The following is a 21,374-nucleotide window of genomic DNA, read 5'->3' on the forward strand; positions in this document are numbered from 1 at the left end:
GGCGGCCTCGAACAGTCTGAACTGTCACACTTCAGTGTGATGGTTAGTAGTTGTGTAAGTACAGTGACAATGTGTGGGGCAACCTGCTGTGGCCTCCTGACGAGGGCCTCTGCATTTTTGTTTTTCAAATTAAGCACTGGGGCAATAGCTCTGCTTCCTTCGGGTCCTGTTTGCTGGAAGCGTTATCCTTAGTTTGGAGCAGCCCAGACTAATATCTAAAAACCCTAGACTGAGGAGTGAGAAGGTAGGTAAGTCTCATTGGGAATTCAAGTTTGTGTGGGGACTGGTGACAAGATTTAGTTCGCAGGCTGTGATGGTGATCTATGGCTATCCTGCCAACTCTCAATGACCTATCTACTCATACTGACCCATCTGCTTTAAACAACTCCATCACATGGATGGGGGGCAATACACTCTATTTGAATGCAGAGAAAAGTGAAGTTCTCATTGGCAATGGGTGTGCGGATTTGGAGTTAGACTCCTATTGGCCTTTTGGACTAGGAAACCCTCCTGTCATAGCTCTACTGGTAACAGCTTGGGTGTTCACACTGATGCTAAACTCTATAATTTCAGGCCACTGGAAGGCAGGCCCGTCTGCGCCCGTCCGCGACCGAGCGAGACCCGGGGCCATACCCCCTGCATCTTACTCCTCACCACAAGGGTTTACAGCTCGGACACCCTTCACAGTATGAGGACTACGGGGATGTAGGGCTGTCTACACGCATCTATGTACTAGTGGTGAGTGAGGGTCCTTCTTTACAAGGAAAGAATTCCCCCCTTTCCCTGATCGGCTTAACTGGGTGTATTTTGTCCCCAGTAGTTGCTACCCCCAAAAAAATCCTTTTTGGGAATCACTTGTTTGGGTTAATGGGACTTTAGCAATAACCACTCATCTAAGGTGGTTTTTTTGTTATTTCAATTTTCTTTTTCACACTTTGTCACTCCTTAGTTGTTTATAAAAATTCAATTGGGGTACAGGAGTGTCTACTCTAGCCCTTCCTCTCCTGTTGATTCTCGGTACACGCATCTATGGCCACCGAACTGCCACTGGTCTGCCCGATGTGCAGACACACATTTAATAACAGCCAGCCGCGGGTCACGAAACAGGAATACAATAAGCTGCTGTTAAACTGCAGGTCATTACCTAAACACAGGACAGAAATCGCCCTCATGCTAGAAGAGCGCATGCCAGATGCAGTTTTTCTGACAGAAACTTGGCTGACTCCAGATTCCGAGCCTGATATAGTGACAGCCCTGTCCCCAGGCTTCCGAATCACCCGGCTAGATCGGGCTGAAGGGAGAGGAGGAGGCCTGGCAATTATATTTAAAGAGCAGTATCGCTGCCGAGCAACCCCCGAATCTATCCCAGAGTGCGAGAGCCTTGCATTCAGTATGATTTCTCCCCCAACAACTGCTTCTCTGGCATCATAGTTTACCGCCCCCCGGGCCTACCCAAACAGTTTCACAAATCTCTCCCAGCCATTCTAGCTGAACAGGTCACTACCGCCTCCAATTTCACACTGTTAGGCGACCTTAATGTACACTTTGATACCACCCTTGATCACGTAGCCATGGAACTGGCAGACGACCTAGCGGCCCTTCAGTTAGACGAACGGGTCGAAGCACCCACACATATTAAAGGTCACCTCCTGGACCCAGTTTTTAGCAACTGCACTGAGCTTGTGGTCGGTCAACCAATCTGCCTCCCCTGGTCAGACCACTCCCTCATCCCCTTTATATGGATCATGTGTAAATCACCAACCCCCCCCACTCCTTTGGTCAGGAACTCCAGAAATTGGGACAGACTACCAATTGACCCCTGGCTCCACAATCTGGTGCTCACCTGTCCACCCCATAACTAGGACCCGAGTGTAGCTAACCAAGAATATGAAGAATGGATCACAAAATCCCTTGAAGCTACTCTCCCCCTCCGTAAAGTCACATCAAAACGGTCACATAAAACTGCCCCCTGGTTCTCAAAGGCCCTCAGAGATAAGAAACGTCTCTGTAGGAAACTAGAAAGAAGGTGGCACTTGGACTACTCACCAGAGGTGAAAACTCAATATAGAGAGGCAATCAAAACCTACAAGGGCGATGTAAAGTCTGCCCAATCAGCCTATTTCTCGGGAAAGATCATGGAAGCGTAGTCCAAACCTAAGGAAGTCTTCCACATAGTAAAAAGTCTCACCAAAATCTCCACCTCTGCCACGCTTCCTGCCAAAACCTCAGCTCACTGCAATGACCTAGCAGAATATTTTCACCAGAAGGTCAACCAAATTTACTCCTCCTTCCCGACTGCAGTAATAGACCCTAGAGCACAGGGACAGGGGAACCCGTGTAGAAAATTAGAAATATTGATGTACATAAGCAACGTTCATTTCCCTTTTCCCACTCCTCTCCCTGCATGCGCCATGAATACCGTAAAGCATTGACTGCATCACTCTGCCAGCAAAGGCCTGTACCCATGCGTACATGGCAACCATTCTAAGCACCCTGGCCCTTTTCCTGCCCATTACAAATCACGGCTTCCCTTCTGCGCGTATCTGAAACCCCCTCTCTCTCTCACATGCATGGATTAATGAAACCCTCTCCCTCTGTGCGACCCTGCCCTGAAAGGCAGCCCTCCTGCTTGACCCGCGCAAACCCCCCATTCACTCTTGAAGAGATCACCTTCGCCCCAGCTGACATAGCCCTCCCCAGCTGCACCTGACTACCACCGCTCTCTCATGCATGAGTCATAAGATCTCTCTCTCTCTCTGTGTGCGACTCTGTCCCTGTGCACACCCTGGCTCCCCCTTCCCCTTCTCCCTCACATGGGCAAGTCATAAACCTCCTTCCGCAAGATCCTGTCCTTGGTAGTCACGGCCGCGCCTGACCAACACCTCCTTTCCTTCCATGAATGCCCCTCTGTTGACAAGCCCTCCCTCCGCACTCGATTGTCCACGCGGTATGAATACCACTCCTTTGATGACCCCTTCCCCCGAGTCCGACTGACCACACATGTCCGAGGCCATCGCCTAAGCCAGGAGATACCATTTACTGCCCTTTTTTTGTATGAAGTCACTCCTCTTCAAAGGACCCACTATTGATCCTGGCCACCCCACCCCCTGGGCTATGATCAGGCGCACACATTCTAAACAGTTGACGGAACACTCAGCTGCGTGATTGCCCTCCCCTCTTATCAGCAAGTCAAGGGTCCCTATTGTGAACACATGTGGGGTAGGATTGACACGAGGATTATGGGGATGTCTTTTCTTTGTTTCACAACGCTTTGATTGTAATGCCAAGTGTTTTGTAAGGTATAAAAGACGGAGTCTCAGCTCACTTGTTAGAGCACCTCCCGATGACACCTTGTTTCGTGTCTGAAATGACTGGCTCTCCTCATGAGAAATAAACTCTGTTCTTGTGATTCCTGCTCCCAGCGCCCGTCTCTTTATTTTGGTAACTATTCAAAATGGGAACTAATAGGCGACTTGCGCCAGCCATCCGGGCATCGATACTAGTATGGAAACGCACATGTCGCTCTCTTTTTCTACAATTGGCGTCCCAACGCGGGGTTTATCAGTGACATAAGGTCCAATGAGAGAGATCCAGACGATGAGGTGAACATCTAAATGATCGGAGTATACCTGCCTTGAGAGGGCCCTCGTCCGGCTGCCGATTGAATGAACTTCACCAATTCCGAACGGACCTCTCTCGAGTGACCTACTGTCCTGACTGGAATCCCACAGGATTGCCGCGGTAAAATCATGGAGTAAGAGAACGATCGGGCGCTGGAAGGAGGAAGGCGAAGAACTGCCCACACGGTCCGGTCCGGGTAAGGTCGCGTAAATGCGACAAATTGTGAATTAATTGTTTGGTTTGGATAATACTAGTATTACTCTTTTGATTGGTACCTCTGGAGATTCACCGTCTGCAAACGGAGAAACAACAGGCTCTCCCTTTGCAAGCAGTGAAGGATAGGTAACGCAGACTTTTGTCCCCATTGTAATCCGTCGTGCCTATCTTCCTCCCCCACTGTTTCCCGAACTGCCGTTCGTGGATTATTGTCTGGAGATTCTTTGTCTGCAAACAGGGAGGAACAAGGTCTCTCTTTGCAGGTAGAGAAAGAGTGGGTAACGCAAACTTTTCGTACCCACTTATTCTCCCCACTGATTGTTTTGATTGACCGTACATTAAGTGTTCGGTATTGGTTCTTTTGAGGTATTCACCGCCTGCAAACAACGGAGAATAGAAATATTCTGTCTAGTCTTTGCCCGCCGTGATAAGATAGGTAGTGCAGACTTTTGTCCCCGTTGTAATCCGTCATGCCTATCTTCTCCCCATTGGTTGGTAGCCTGTTTAGCCCGGACCGCTTATTAGAGTTGAACCATCCAGCTCCACTGGAGGGCACACTTAATAAGGACCTGTTCATTAAGTGTGGACTAGTCGCTATAGCTTATAATAGGTTATGGCATAAAAATACAAGAAAAGGAGTTGAGCGAAATCAGTAGGCCACTGAGGAGTTATCAACTTCGCTAAAAATAAAATAAGAAATGTTAGAAATAACCCGTAATAAGAAACATAAAAATGGCGAGGGAAGACAAGCTTGACACCAAGGCAAGCCACGAGGTAACTAGGTTCCGTTGCCTATTCCTGCCCTAAACATGTCTGCCTCATTGCCCACCACGCCCAAATAACGGTCACATGAAATAGATACAAATCAACAGGTACCTACCCCCATTCCGGAAACTCCCGAAGTGCCACAGGTCTGCGGTTACGCCCATCCGGTAGGCGAGGCCTCGAGGCATGCGGGGCTCGCCTGGCCGCAGTCGGAAGGGGAGGCTGTGGGGCGGACGGCCCGGAAAACCGTGATGGCCTCTCCTTCTCTCCTCTTCTGCTGCCCTGCAGGCCACGGGGGGGGGCTATCTTGCCTCAGCCACCGACCACCCCCCCCCTCTGTCTCTCGCCTGGACCGGCCCACGAAGAAGGCCGAAGCCAAAAACAAGAACGGCGGCGCTTACATGTAGTCCCGCCACATGTCAACGCCTGGACAAGTGCAAGTAGTCCCGCCACATGCCGACGCCTGGATAGTTACAGGTAGTCCCGCCACATTTCAAATTCCTGGAGAGTTGGAGGTAGTCCCACCACATGTCAAAAAGGGGGGGGGCTGTCTTGCCTCAGCCACCGACCCCCCCCATCTTCAATAGCCGGCACGGCCAATATCGAAACGGCGGAGCCGAGGATCGGCGAGGGGTCGCTGGAAGGGGGAGGTGGCGCGAACGAGCCTCCCCCACCTCCCTCCAGGTGGAGGCTTCCAGCGACACCCCAAAGCTCTTACTTAAAGAGGGTCCACATCGAAAAGCAGTCTTTTGCCGGGGCGGGCACACGCCCCATGCCACCTCTCCTCAACCTTGAAGATTCTATGAGAGCCGGGGGGCCCCCGACCCCTCTGCATGGGTGCCCCCGTCCCCCTCACTGGGACCCGCGACATCGACACACTCCTGCCGGCGCCAGCCTCAGTTTGGAAATGGCTAAAATACAGCCAAGGCACAGACTTGTTCAGTTCCGGTGGAACACCAGAATGACCCGGTAGGAAAATTGTTGTTGCCCTCCCCACTCTTTGACTGATGTTATCCATTTGTTAGACTGTTACCACATTGCGAAAAACTTTTTGAACTGCCAACGGAAGGTTCTGGTCCGACCATGAGTCATTGGAGACATTCTGACTATACCGGAACCTGCCTGACCTCGCCCAAAATGGCGCCGATACACGAAACGAAAAACTTTCGAACTCCCTGTTCACCTGGATTGCTCGAATAGTGATGCTCTGAGATATGTATGCGTTTTTGGACAATGAAAGTCGATAAGATGGATAGTGATTATGTGCTTAGAGAAGAAAGCAATACAGATATTGATCATGTGTTTTGACAATGAACTGATTTAGGGTGGGTACTTATTATGAATGGGAACAATGAATTGGTGTAATTTAGACAGTGAACGAGCACATGGATAATGAATTAATCTAATATGACTGAATCCTTGACATGCATCATGTTTGCTCTGTAGTAAAGTTTTATACGATTTTATTGCACTGCCGCACTTTATGCAATGAACTGCCACCAACTTCGTTCTTCTTATGTACAGTTCCAATCTGCTCCGTGGCCGGTCCACTGGGTTGTAGGCCTGTATTTATACACCAGCACTTTTTATTAAAGGTATTTTTGAAAACGAAAGCATAGTTGTAGCGGTTGCATTAATGAGTTTTGAATGTATTACTACTGTGAGCAACGAGAAAGTATGATGAAGGCTGAAGGTTAAAAAGGACCCGATATTTAGCAGCTACATTATGTGTCACAGGTAGCCGGAAAAGTGTTTTGGAAGCCTTGAAGCGACACCACAGAAATGCCACCTGACTGCCACCCTTGCACCCAACCAAAAGGGGTTACGACCAAGTAACTCATGTAGATACGCAGATCGTCAGTGATTATCTATCTGACATTTCTGGTCCCTCTAGGCTTAAACGCTGAGATGGCAAGGAAATGCACTACGTGGAGATAGGTCGAGTATGTGGTAGGTAAAAACATTTCTGGATTTCTGCATGCTGATGTGGTTTGAATGCTGCCCCCCACCCCCTTCTTTCTCCTCCCTTCTGCAGGTCACGTCGGAACTTCGACTGAAGTATGGGAGGACGATGACCGAACCACCGACGAGAAAGGGAAGAAGGGAATATGAGCATGGTCCTTATGACAATAAGTTCTTAAAAGACGTAGACTTGACATGACTGTACCTCCTCAGAAGATAGCGACTGGGAGGATGGACTGACATAGAGACTTGACGGGTACTGTATGACGAAAAATTGGCTAGAAATAACACGTTAGAGAATGTAACTAGACGTTTGACTAGGTAGGGAAAGGACAAAAGAAAAGTGCACGGGTGAGGGTTACCAAGACTGCACCCATCTGGGAAGTTAGAAATGTTGCTGATGTTCGAAATGTACTGCCCCCCTTCTCACACTCTCATAGATCTAGCCAAGCTGTCCGACTGTTCTCCCGATCAATACTTGCCGTTGCCTCAGCCGGAAGAACTTCCGACCAAAGGAAGAAACTGGAGAATGGTTTAAAATCCAACCATGGGTAAATAGCGCGACCAGGTTCATTTCTGATCGACTAACCAAGGTGTAAGTATTGGCAATTGAGAACGCTCGAAAAGATAACAGGCGAGCAGGAAAAAGGAGGGAAAGGTAGAAAGAGCTAAGCACGTAGGTAAATAGGATAGTAAAAGATAAGTAGGATATAAAAATATATAGATCTTGTTGGCCAACTATTGTTTTATGTTTTGTTGTGAATGTCTTATACATGTACTGTCTTCCTTCGTCTGAGTTTGTGTGTGTGTGTACTGTAGGGGTTGGTGTTCTTTCTTTGTTTACGTCTCTCCGTTACCTGACCCCTACTGTTCTGTGTTATGAACGCACTAAATGACCTATTTTTGTACACGTCTCTCTCTCTCTCTATCTCTGTCTCTTTCTCTCTCTTTCTCTACATGTCATGCGTGTACCAAATGGCTCGTTTAGATTGCGGACGACTCTCACTCTATGAGAGTCTCCTTATTCATCTTCCTTTTTATGGTAAAATCGTGCCTCGCAGGCACCAGTCTGATTGGATAATTATTGAACGCGAAGGCGTTCAGCGAAATTGACCGAAAACTAAAATAATTGTATATCGCCATATTACTACCTCTCCTTTCTGCAAAATGAATGAACACCAATTGGCTGAGAAGGAAAGGACAGGTAAGACGACTAAGGTCCCCCAATCTGGCCTTTATAGGGGAACTGTATGTCAATGGCACCTTATTTTTCTGTTCATCAGAGACGAACGCCAACGTCCAGCTTGACACCCAACGCCCAGATTCCCTCCCCTTCTTTTTGCACCCAAGCGCGAGCGCCCGAAGCATCCCCGCCCCATTTGATAAACCCCAGCTGCTGTCCCGGGTATAAACATGATGACCATGAGTAACTGTCGTCCCTCGAGAAAAACTTGTTTTACCTGACTCTCGATGATAGCGCCCCCGCCCTGTTCGAAAAGGTTAGCCAGCCTTGAAGGGAAATGTTGAAATTGATGAAATACGCAGTTGATGGGAATATTATTTCTATAAAATTATGTCATGAATTGACGATGAATACCCTTGGCATGAACACAGTAGAAATGTTGACATATGCATTGCTTGGTAATAGACCTCTGTCTGTGGTCGATGAGCGTATCTCCCAAGTGCGTAGGAATGAGGGAGGAATTCATCTGCATAAATGACTTCTTCTATCAGTTCTCTAAAACTTGTTTTGTACCTATTCAAAGATCTGCGATCACCGGAGGAGAAGGGTCGGACGTGCCTGGCTGCAGACCTTGAGATACATGCGACCTCGACCAAAGGTGGAGCTGCAGAGCGACAAGATATGGGACGAGAGAGCAATTTCAAACGTGGAAAATGACGGGCTGCCCTGAAGCCCTCCGTCTGCTAAACCCACGTGTGCCTGGAGTCTCCGTCCCCCTTCTTTGGGCCCGATTGATGGGCCTGCTTGCTTGTTATCCTTTGCTCCCTTGGTCCCTTTTGTGTATCCCAGGAACTCCGACCCAACTCCACTCTCTCTCCTATCGACTATTTGAACGACACACACCCTCTTTTCCCCGTGACTTGTTGCCAAAAGGAAGAACTGCATTCAAATGGGAATAGGGTGTTGCCACAGAAATATAGGTGCCGAGCATAAGGCGCCGCCAAACGGATTGTTTAGGAAACAGGACTGTGGTCTAACAGCAGAGGACTGACCGCACCCTGCGACTTGTAAGGATAAAATCCGAGCTGGACCCGTAGCTCCACCGCCGGTGCTCAACAGCGCCAACAAAAGGACACGGACTAGAGCCTACCAGTGATGGCTCACTACTAAAAAGACACTGTGACGAAGAGATCTTGTGTATTGAACTGAATTCCGCCCTCAACTACTTGATCAAAATGCTCATTGGCCACATTTTTAAGTCAGAAACATTTATGCTATGTAATGCTTTGAAATAACAGGAACTCGACAAATGCAATCTCCTATGTGCTGCATTCTGCCAAACACATCAACTGTCCATGATTATATGCCATATGTTAGTATTGACAAATGCTAATCCTTCAACCGCACCTGTTTATATGTACCCTCATTGATTACGAAAATGAACTTTGCTATGTAAAAAGGGGCGACTGTAGAAAATTAGAAATATTGATGTACATAAGCAACGTTCATTTCCCTTTTCCCACTCCTCTCCCTGCATGCGCCATGAATACCGTAAAGCATTGACTGCATCACTCTGCCAGCAAAGGCCTGTACCCATGCGTACATGGCAACCATTCTAAGCACCCTGGCCCTTTTCCTGCCCATTACAAATAACTGCTTCCCTTCTGCGCGTATCTGAAACCCCCTCTCTCTCTCACATGCATGGATTAATGAAACCCTCTCCCTCTGTGCGACCCTGCCCTGAAAGGCAGCCCTCCTGCTTGACCCGCGCAAACCCCCCATTCACTCTTGAAGAGATCACCTTCGCCCCAGCTGACATAGCCCTCCCCAGCTGCACCTGACTACCACCGCTCTCTCATGCATGAGTCATAAGATCTCTCTCTCTCTCTGTGTGCGACTCTGTCCCTGTGCACACCCTGGCTCCCCCTTCCCCTTCTCCCTCACATGGGCAAGTCATAAACCTCCTTCCGCAAGATCCTGTCCTTGGTAGTCACGGCCGCGCCTGACCAACACCTCCTTTCCTTCCATGAATGCCCCTCTGTTGACAAGCCCTCCCTCCGCACTCGATTGTCCACGCGGTATGAATACCACTCCTTTGATGACCCCTTCCCCCGAGTCCGACTGACCACACATGTCCGAGGCCATCGCCTAAGCCAGGAGATACCATTTACTGCCCTTTTTTTGTATGAAGTCACTCCTCTTCAAAGGACCCACTATTGATCCTGGCCACCCCACCCCCTGGGCTATGATCAGGCGCACACATTCTAAACAGTTGACGGAACACTCAGCTGCGTGATTGCCCTCCCCTCTTATCAGCAAGTCAAGGGTCCCTATTGTGAACACATGTGGGGTAGGATTGACACGAGGATTATGGGGATGTCTTTTCTTTGTTTCACTACGCTTTGATTGTAATGCCAAGTGTTTTGTAAGGTATAAAAGACGGAGTCTCAGCTCACTTGTTAGAGCACCTCCCGATGACACCTTGTTTCGTGTCTGAAATGACTGGCTCTCCTCATGAGAAATAAACTCTGTTCTTGTGATTCCTGCTCCCAGCGCCCGTCTCTTTATTTTGGTAACTATTCAAAATGGGAACTAATAGGCGACTTGCGCCAGCCATCCGGGCATCGATACTAGTATGGAAACGCACATGTCGCTCTCTTTTTCTACACCCGGGGGTGGTCCCTCAACCTCTGGCGACATTAGATCATTTCCCTCTGCTAGACCTTGAGTCCTTGGACCTACTAGCTCGTCAAGTAAAATCGCCAGAGATAATGTTGCTGGCAAGCCAGGCCGTGCTTCACACCATAATGAACCTCCTGAACGCCTCCATCACCTCCTGCACCTTCCCGCCTGCCTGGAAGAAGGCCAGGGTTCGGGCTCTGTTTAAAAAAACAAATCTCGATCCCGTGGATCTCGGCAGCTATCGCTCGATCTCCTTGCTCCCCTGGGTGAGCAAAATTCTCAAGAAACACATCAATATCCATCTAATGGACTTTCTCGAGAATAACCAGCTGTTAGATGCCACCCAGACGGGCTTCCGACCTAAGCATGGAACAGAAACCGCTCTGTTAGCAGTCACTGAGGAAACCCGAAAGATCTTAGATCAAGGGGGATCAGTGGCAGTGGTCCTCCTTGACCTGAGCGCTGCCTTCGATACGGTCAGCCATGTCACTCTGCAGAGCCGTCTATCGGACGTCGGAATAGCAGGCAGGGCACTGCAGTGGCTCGAATCACTTCTGAGCACCAGGTCTTTCCAGATCTTTGATGGAGACACTGTCTCAAGGAGCAGGCCACTGAGCTGTAGGGTTCCGCAGGGCTCCTCTTTAAGCCCTGCGCTATTCAATATCTATATGAAACCACTGGCTGAGGTTGTCCATCCGTTTGGTATTAAAATCATCTCATGCGCGGATGACACTCAGCTAGTGGTCTCTTTGGCGCAGCAGGGTGGTCAATCATCATCAGGACTTATGAAATGCCAGGAGGAAGTCAAGGGATGGATGACGGCATCCTCCCTCAAACTCATTGTGGATAAAACGGAGCTGATGCTTCTGGGACCCACATCTCCGGTACACTTCGATTCCCTCTGGCCCCCTTGCCTAGGCGACCCCCCAGCCCCCAAAGACAACATAAAGAGCTTGGGGTCTGGCTAGACAAAGCTCTCTCCTTTAACACTCAGGCTACGAAACTGTCTGCAACCTGTTTTGGTCTTCTCAGGATGTTGATGAAAGTCCTTCCTCTCCTACCCATGGAGGCCAAACAGGGCCTGATCCAATCCCGGCTGGACTTTAGTAATGCCTTGTATCTCGGTGCCCCGGAATACACATTACGAAAGCTGCAGATAGTGCAGAACTGCGCAGCCCGCACATTGCTCCAGCTGTCCCGCAGACAATCAGCCAAACCTGGGCTGAGCAAGCTGCACTGGTTACCCGTACGACAAAGAATTGCCTTCAAGGCGATGTGCATTTCCCATCAGGCATTTTGGCATACAGGACCAGTAATCGGACGCAAATTAATAACCCAGTACCACCCCACCAGAAATCTTAGATCAAGTCAATCTTTTCTGGCCTTAGTGCCCAGAATAAAAAGTGCAAGAGCTGGAGACAGGATTTCTCCCTCACTGCCGCCAAACTATGGAACTCCCTTCCCCTCCAACTCAGGTCCAACCCCTACCTTCTTTCCTTTCGCAAACTGAAAACGTTCCTGTTTAATGTCCATCACTAATCTCCTGGCCGAACCTCATTTGTTCAGTAACTACACCTCACACTGGCGCTTGGACGCCCCTGGGCAGCAATCGCGCTTTATAAATACACATTTCATTTCATTTCATTATGCGATTCTGTGGCAATTTTCGCATAATTACGGATTCGCTGCATTTGCCACATAGTCCATAACCTGCCACATAATCTGCAGACTTTAACCAACAAAAAAACATGTGTTTCTAGCTCAAACTGATCAAAAGTTACCAAAAATATGGCGACTCAGGTTCCTGCACACCTGAAGGCTATTTGCCTAAGTTGACTGGTCATCTTTGAGTTGCTGGTTGCTGCATTTGGATGTTAAATTGGTCCTAAGGTGAACTCTCTTCTCAGATACTGTTACGAAGTGTAAAAATGACAAAAAGATGAATGCTATCATAAAAGATGCTGCATTACGCCGCACAATTTGCCATTTCTTGTCATATATTTTCGTCAATCCTGGTGCATAATTTGGTCCTCCACTGATGCGTAATTCCAGAGGCCCTGTCTATACCCAATCAATTTTCTTGCTAAAGTATCCACATGTATTCTCAGGGCTTTGAGGACACTCACTCGCTATCTCACTCGTGGAAGCAGGCATGCCTCAGTTTAGGGATTGATAGGCTCCCGGCGTGACTACACTGGTGCAGTTGACCTTGTACAACTAAAAAGTCCATGCATAGGAAACTTCAAATCGTTCAAAATGGCGGTGCACGTCTGGTCTTGGCATACCCAAAATTCAACTCACTGAACCTTTATTGCATAAAGTGCACTGGTTACTGATAAAGCCTAATCCATGTTAATGTGGTCTGTTTGGTGCATGAAGCGCTTGAAGGCAGAGAGCCTGCTTTCATCAAAAGTCTATTTGGAGCTTTGACCCCTGGAGGTGGCCTCACTCCTGTTCAGGGTGTGTTCTAGAGGTTCCCAAAGTCCCCAAATCTATACCAAGGGTAGAAGCTTTTCTTATTGCTTCCCCAAGCTCTGCACTACACTTCCCTCTTCTTTTCGCTCTGAAAACTCCCTCACTTGGGGCCATATTATCAAGAAAGAGCAATATATTATTGCCGCTTTTACCGGCATGAAACTGCCGCTAAAGCGGCAATAATGGGCTTGATAATATTCCCTTGTGAATTCCCATAGAAGCCCAGGTTAACACCAGAACCTTCTTGATAATATGGCCCCAAATTTGAGCGAAATTTGAAACCCAGTTGTTTCCAAGGACTGGAGTCACAGGGTGAGCTGTGCGTTTTCCAGGTGCTTCGAGACCCCTGGTAATAGATCTTCTTTAAGGTACCTATTAACATACCAGGAGCCAGCATTCTTTTAATACTGGGCTGAGAACAGACTTAGATGCACAGCAGCCACGCGACCAAAAGGATAAAAATATGCCTTTAAAAATACACGTTCCAGAGCTTTGATATCATCCCAGGGCAGGGCTTTAAGTGGGCAGGGTCTCACCGGTGGTGAGCACCTGCAGTTTTTTAAAGGGGGCATCGAAACGGGTCTCTATCGGGTTCTGTTTTGTGCCCTGGCACAGCCGGTTCATTTTTTTCCGGACTGCAGTGACCGCAGGCACATGGATGTGCTCACACTGCTCACTTGTCACTTTGACGTCATGCCAGGTGAGCGTTGTAGGGGAACTGGAAATCCTTTAAAGAGTCATTTTCTCTCTGGATTTCACTTCTCACTTTGAAACTCAGGAGCAGCAGCATTGTCCTGGTGTCACCAGGGCTTTAAGTGGAAGCCTTTTCAATAAAATACAAGCCATAGTTGCTGCTTATTTATCTTAAGCAACGAACAATCATTGACAAAGCCAACAGTCCTGAGTTGTTGTAGGCATGGTGTTAGTTGTTGTAGCATTTATATATGGATGCAATGACAGAAACAGCAAAATACAAGTTGGGCGACACACTACGCTAAGCACAGTTTTTGTAGCATATGTGTTTTTAAGCCACGCCCTTATTTACATTGGCCACGCCCCTTTGAGACCCCCCCCCCCCCCCCCAGTTTTTTCAGCCCATTTAAAGCCCTGTCCCAGGGCAACAGGTGCTGACTCTCTTCCCAGCAATAAATAAACATTTTGGAAGTGTAATTAAGGATTGCACTAGGAGACCACTAATAAAATGAGCATTGCCTTAAAATACGAGGAGTTTGCAACATTGGATTGCTACTACATTTAACCTAGTGAAGCACCAGACACAGACGCCTCTGTGAGCAGTGGACAGGTTTCAACAGCTGCTGTAGGAATAGCAGGTCTTCACCTGGTCACCCTGGTTACTCCTTCATAGAACCAAACCCTTCAGACCCCTGACACTCGAATACATCTTTTTAACACAGAGATATATTTCGGCGTTTTGGGGCTCTGGGCTCTGGCTGCTGTTCCACTAGCAGTGTAACTGGTCTCAAAATATTGGGTGGAAACTCTTCTAAAATGCAGTCTTGATAGCTTTAACCAGGACAGTCAAGGTACTGGAAATTCATTGATAAAACAGCGCTCGCGCTGATGAGAAAATGCCAGGACGCACTCTTACCTATTCAAGAGGAGACACGTCACAGACGGGCACCCATGCAGCGATGCTACAGCGATCCCTGTTGGCTTGAAATAGCAGGCGTCATTTTTCTATCACAAATCACTCGTGAAATCACAAGTAGATTGTAATAGGAGAATTACGGACACGTTTGTATACACATAGTGCAGGATTCTACATCTTACACGCTTCTTGCAGGCCTCGGTGCGTGCTGTGTAATAGCCAGCACTCCCATTAGTGTGACAGCGCTGTATATAAATACCCATGCTGGTCCTGCTCGGAGGAATGCCCGGCTGCGCCTCTTTTCAGTGCACAGCTCTGTGATTCACGCCACTTTACTTCCTCCGGGCCTGCTACACCTCGGCTAACTTCCTTCCTTTGCTGGAGGTTTGACATTCCCCTCCACCCTCCGCCACGCGCAGTGAGGGGGGTCTTGTGGCGTGGGATACACGCCGCCCACCTAGCGTGGATGCTTATGGCTATAAAGCAAGGTGGAATAAAAAGAAAGCTAAAAGTGGGCAGCAAAAGGGCCTCACACCCAGGGCCCCGGGCCCCTGCAACGCATGAAGTGATGATAGCCACTCCCCCACCCCAAACCGACGGCCCTCCTCAGCCGCAAGGTAGCAGCGTTTTGAGAGAGATTTATCCACCACTCGTCTCGTTTTTCAGTTCGTCATCTTAACCCTCGTTTCTTCTCGCTTGTCCTCCCGAAGAGCGTCAAGAAGCCTCAGGGATGCACACGGTGATACACAACTGATGCACACGGCGATACACAACTGATGCACACGGTGAGACACAACTGATGCACACGGCGATACACAACTGATGCACACGGCGATACACAACTGATGCACACGGTGAGACACAACTGATGCACACGGCGATACACAACTGATGCACACGGTGAGACACAACTGATGCACACGGTGAGACACAACGATGCACACGGTGACAAACAACTGATGCACACGGTGATACACAACTGCTCACCATCACCACAACGTACCAAGAACAGTGCGAGGAAGGTGTTAGGTCCTCTTCAAATGCATTCCTGAGTTTTGAAAACTGCATTGCAAATTCCATTGGACACTGTACCATTCGCTGGCCCTGCTGACTTGAAATTGGAATAGTTCAGCAGACACCTCCAGTTCCTGATGCCGGGGCGCAGCAGACACCTGTTCCTTGGGGCTGCGGGGAAACACACACCTCCTGTTGCTTGAGGCCAGGAAGCAGCAGACACCTCCTGTTGCCTGAGTCCAGGGTCAGGCAGACACCTCCTGTTGCTTGAGGTTGGGGTGAGGCAGACACCTCCTTTTGCTTGAGGCCGGGGAGCAGCAGACACCTCTTGTTGCTTGACTTCGGGGTGCAGCAGACACCTCCAGTTGCTTGAGTCCTGGTTGAGGCAGACACCTCCTGTTGTTCGAGGCCGGTGCGCAGAGGCACCTCCTGTTGCTTGAGGCCGGGGAGCAGCAGACATCTCCTGTTGCTTGAGGCGGGGTGCAGCAGACACCTCCAGTTTCTTTAAGCCAGGGTGCAACAGACACCTCTTGTTGTTTGAGGTCGGGCGCAGCAAAATTCTCATGTTGCTTGAGGCCAGGTTGAGGCAGACATCTCCAGTTGCTTGAGACCAGGGTGAGGCAGACACCTCCTGTTGCTTGAGGATGGGGTGAGGCAGACACCTCCTGTTGCTTGAGGATGGGTTAAGGCAGACACCTCCTGTTGCTTGAGTCAAGGGTCAGGCGGACATCTCCTGTTGCTTGAGGATAGGTTGAGGCAGACACCTCCTGTTGTTTGAGGATGGGTTAAGGCAGACACCTCCTGTTGCTTGAGTCCAGGGTCAGGCAGACACCTCCTGTTGCTTGAGCCAAGGGTCAGGCAGACACCTCCTGTTGCCTGAGCCCAGGGTCAGGCAGACACCTCCTGTTGCTTGAGGCCAGGAAGCAGCAGACACCTCCTGTTGCTTGAGGCCAGGGTGAGGCAGACACCTCCTGTTGCTTGAGTCCAGGGTCAGGCAGACACCTCCTGTTGCCTGAGTCCAGGGTCAGGCAGACACCTCCTTTTGCTTGAGGCCAGGAAGAAGCAGACACCTCCTGTTGCTTGAGTCCACAGTCAGGCAGACACCTCTTGTTGCTTGAGGATGGGGTGAGGCAGACACCTCCTGTTGCTTGAGGATGGGTTGAGGCAGACACCTCCTGTTGCTTGAGTCCAGGGTCAGGCGGACACCTCCTGTTGCTTGAGGATAGGGTGAGGCAGACACCTCCTGTTGCTTGAGGATGGGTTAAGGCAGACACCTCCGTTTGCTTGAGTCCAGGGTCAGGCAGACACCTCCTGTTGCTTGAGGCCAGGAAGCAGCAGACACCTCCTGTTGCTTGAGTCCAGGGTCAGGCAGACACCTCCTGTTGCTTGAGGCCAGGGTCAGGCAGACACCTCCTTTTGCTTGAGGCCAGGAAGCAGCATACACCTCCTGTTGCTTGAGTCCAGGGTCAGGCAGACACCTCCTGTTGCTTGAGGATGGGTTGAGGCAGACACCTCCTGCTGCTTGAGCTCAGGGTCAGGCAGACACCTCCTGTTGCTTGAGGATGGTTTGAGGCAGACACCTCCTGTTGCTTGGGCTCAGGGTCAGGCAGACACCTCCTGTTGCTTGAGCTCAGGGTCAGGCGGATGCCTCCTGTTGCTTGAGTCCAGGGTCAGGCAGACACCTCCTGTTGCTTGAGGCCAGAAAGCAGCAGACACCTCCTGTTGCTTGAGTCCAGGGTCAGGCAGACACCTCCTGTTGCTTGAGGCCAGGGTGAGGCAGACACCTCCTGTTGCTTGAGTCCAGGGTCAGGCAGACACCTCCTGTTGCCTGAGTCCAGGGTCAGGCAGACACCTCCTTTTGCTTGAGGCCAGGAAGCAGCAGACACCTCCTGTTGCTTGAGTCCAGGGTCAGGCAGACACCTCCTGTTGCTTGAGGATGAGGTGAGGCAGACACCTCCTGTTGCTTGAGGATGGGTTGAGGCAGACACCTCCTGCTGCTTGAGCTCAGGGTCAGGCAGACACCTCCTGTTGCTTGAGGATGGGTTGAGGCAGACACCTCCTGTTGCTTGAGCTCAGGGTCAGGCAGACACCTCCTGTTGCTTGAGCTCAGGGTCAGGCAGACGCCTCCTGTTGCTTGAGTCCAGGGTCAGGCAGACCCCTCCTGTTGCTTGAGTCCAGGGTCAGGCGGATGCCTCCTGTTGCTTGAGTCCAGGGTCAGGCAGACACCTCCTGTTGCTTGAGGCCAGGAAGCAGCAGACACCTCCTGTTGCTTGAGTCCAGGGTCAGGCAGACACCTCCTGTTGCTTGAGGCCAGGGTGAGGCAGACACCTCCTGTTGCTTGAGTCCAGGGTCAGGCAGACACCTCCTGTTGCCTGAGTCCAGGGTCAGGCAGACACCTCCTTTTGCTTGAGGCCAGGAAGCAGCAGACACCTCCTGTTGCTTGAGTCCAGGGTCAGGCAGACACCTCCTGTTGCTTGAGGATGAGGTGAGGCAGACACCCCCTGTTGCTTGAGGATGGGTTGAGGCAGACACCTCCTGCTGCTTGAGCTCAGGGTGAGGCAGACACCTCCTGTTGCTTGAGGATGGGTTGAGGCAGACACCTCCTGTTGCTTGAGCTCAGGGTCAGGCAGACACCTCCTGTTGCTTGAGCTCAGGGTCAGGCAGACGCCTCCTGTTGCTTGAGTCCAGGGTCAGGCAGACTCCTCCTGTTGCTTGTGTCCAGGGTCAGGCGGACGCCTCCTGTTGCTTGAGTCCAGGGTCAGGCAGACACCTCCTGTTGCTTGAGCTCAAGGTCAGGCAGACACCTCCTGTTGATTGAGCTCAAGGTCAGGCAGACACCTCCTGTTGCTTGAGTCCAGGGTCAGGCAGACACCTCCTGTTGCTTGAGTCCAGGGTCAGGCAGACACCTCCTGTTGCTTGAGTCCAGGGTCAGGCGGACGCCTCCTGTTGCTTGAGTCCAGGGTCAGGCAGACACCTCCTGTTGCTTGAGCTCAAGTTCAGGCAGACACCTCCAGTTGCTTGAGTCCAGGGTCAGGCAGACACCTCCTGTTGCTTGAGTCCAGGGTCAGGCAGACGCCTCCTGTTGCTTGAGTCCAGGGTCAGGCAGACTCCTCCTGTTGCTTGAGTCCAGGGTCAGGCAGACTCCTCCTGTTGCTTGTGTCCAGGGTCAGGCGGACGCCTCCTGTTGCTTGAGTCCAGGGTCAGGCAGACACCTCCTGTTGCTTGAGCTCAAGGTCAGGCAGACACCTCCTGTTGCTTGAGCTCAAGGTCAGGCAGACACCTCCTGTTGCTTGAGTCCAGGGTCAGGCAGACACCTCCTGTTGCTTGAGTCCAGGGTCAGGCAGACACCTCCTGTTGCTTGAGTCCAGGGTCAGGCGGACGCCTCCTGTTGCTTGAGTCCAGGTAGAGGCAGGCACCTCCTGTTGCTTGAGCTCAGGGTCACGCAGACACCTCCAGTTGCTTGAGCTCAGGGTCAGGCAGACACCTCCTGTTGCTTGAGTCCAGGGTCAGGCAGACACCTCCTGTTGCTTGAATCCAGGGTCAGGCAGACACCTCCTTTTGCTTGAGTCCAGGGTCAGGCAGACACCTCCCGTTGCTTGAGTCCGAGGAAGATGCTATGTGGCTACAATCACATCCGGCTTTCTTGCGAGTTCCTAGAACTGCCCACATGACCGGCTTGTCATATTGTCCAGGGTTTAAAGTAAATAAAAATAGACTCAATAAAAAACTAGATAACTTTATCCAGAAAAAAATGGCAACAAAAACAGATAAACAAAAGTTGAATGAACGAAGAAGAAAAGTCATTACCGGTTTTTTAAAGCGCATTCTTTCACGTTAGGTGCCATTGTAAATGCAATTGAAGGTCGATGTTACATATCGATTGAATAAACGAAAAAAAGGGTTGGGGGTGTTGTGGAAACGTCAGTGTCCCGAAGTTAAAACGAAATAACAATGCCACCATGTTAAAGATCACTTCTTCGAGAACATGAAACTACTTAATGTGCGTCTTAATAATGATGTGTCCAACAGGAAGGGGAGCCGGTGCCAAGGAAAGGCTCCGTTACTACAAGGAAGTGCGGCTTCCTGGCTCTGTGCGCCACCTCCCCTCCCCCCACAGAGCGCTGTGAGAAGCCCCCCTCGAGCCTCGGACAGCCCCGGCCCTGGCCCCTCTCTACCCGGCCTCAGGGTACCTCTGCGCGGCGCTTCCAGGTGGAGGACCGTGTACGTCTCCTCCTCCTCTTCCTCCCTGGTCCCCATGTCCAGCTCGGTGTAGGCGCCTTCCTCCTCCTTCTCCTCCTCCTTCTCCTCATCCTTGGGGTTGGGGTCCAGCTCGGAGTAGGTGTCGAGCTCCACCGCCATCCTCGGAGCTGGTGTCTGCGCGCCGTGCGCAGCCCGTGTGCCCAGAGCGCACACCTAGCAGGAAAGGGAAACCGCGTGCGCCGGGACCTCTGCTCCGAGGCTGCACCCGCCGAGCTGGCAGGTCAGAGAGCGGCCTCGGGGAGTCGCAAGCCTGCGCCCTGGCACTGGACACACGACAGACAGGCAGAGGAGGCTGGGCGCTGAGCGGCCTTGGGTGGTCGCACGCCAGTGCCATGGCACAGAGAGTGGCCTCGGGTGGTCGCAAGCCTGCGCCCTGGCACTGGGCAAACGACAGACAGGCAAAGGAGGCTGGGCGCTGAGATGCCTTGGGTGGTCGCAAGCCAGTGCCATGGCAGGGAGAGCGGCATTGGGTGGTCGCAAGGCTGCGCCCTGGCACTGGCCACCGAAAGACAGGCTGAGGAGGATGGGCGCTGAGCTGCCTTGGGTGGTCGCAAGGCTGCGCACTGGCATTGGATACACGACAGACAGGCAAGGGAGGCTGGGCTAAGAGGTGCCTTCGGTGGTCGCAAGCCTGTGCCATGGCAGGGAGAGCGGCATTGGGTGGTCGCAAGCCTGCGCCCTGGCACTGGACACACGACAGACAGGCAGAGGAGGCTGGGCGCTGAGCTGCCTTGGGTGGTCGCAAGCCAGTGCCATGGCAGGGAGAGCGGCATTGGGTGGTCGCAAGCCTGCGCCCTGGCACTGGACACACGAAAGACAGGCAGAGGAGGCTGGGCGCTGAGCTGCCTTGGGTGGTCGCAAGGCTTCGCCCTGGCATTGGATACACGACAGACAAGCAAGGGAGGCTGGGCTAAGAGGGGCCTTCGGTGGTTGCAAGCCTTGGGCATTGCACAGAGAGCGTCCATGGGTGGTCGCAAGCCTGCGCCCTGGCACTGGCCACCGAAAGACAGGCTGAGGAGGATGGGCGCTGAGCTGCCTTGGGTGGTCGCAAGGCTGCGCCCTGGCATTGGATACACGACAGACAGGCACGGGAGGCTGGGCTCAGAGGTGCCTTGGGTGGTCGCAAGCCTGCGCCGTGGCACTGGACACACGACAGACAGGCAGAGGAGGCTGGGCTCAGAGGTGCCTTGGGTGGTCGCTAGGCTGCGCCCTGGCATTGGATACACGACAGACAGGCAAGGGAGGCTGGGCTAAGAGGGGCCTTCGGTGGTTGCAAGCCTTGGGCCATTGCACAGAGAGCGTCCATGGGTGACAGACAGGCAGATGAGGCTGGGCTCTGAGCGGCCTCGGGTGGTCGCTAGCCTGGGCCAGGCTGAGGAAGAAGAACTCTTGTAATTTACCACCTTAGCACACACAAGGTGTCTCAGGGTGGTCTTTGTTACGCACGTGCCTTCCCTGTCACTAGACTCAGACAGGCAGAGGAGGCTGGTCACAGACCTGCCTCGGGTGCACGCACACGGGTACAAGGACAGGCCGTGGAAGATGTGGGCAAAGTGCCCCGTTACGCACATGGCCTCACTCTGGCAC

At 51.3% G+C, this 21,374-nt stretch overlaps 1 protein-coding gene across 1 annotated transcript in view; it reads right to left on the minus strand.

Annotated features, from left to right (window-relative positions):
• LOC147700646 (killer cell lectin-like receptor subfamily F member 1) overlaps positions 1–19,989 on the minus strand; it is a 107,453-nt gene extending 87,464 nt beyond the window's left edge. The window contains exon 1 of the mRNA XM_086928464.1: positions 19,718–19,989. Within this exon, the coding sequence (XP_086784590.1) occupies positions 19,718–19,886 (169 nt within the window). The 5' untranslated portion in view covers positions 19,887–19,989. The remainder of the gene's footprint in view (positions 1–19,717) is intronic.
• Between the last annotated feature and the right edge of the window lie 1,385 nt (positions 19,990–21,374).

This window comes from Lissotriton vulgaris, chromosome 7, assembly GCF_964263255.1.
Source record: "Lissotriton vulgaris chromosome 7, aLisVul1.2, whole genome shotgun sequence".
Classification (NCBI taxonomy): Eukaryota; Metazoa; Chordata; class Amphibia; order Caudata; family Salamandridae; genus Lissotriton; species Lissotriton vulgaris.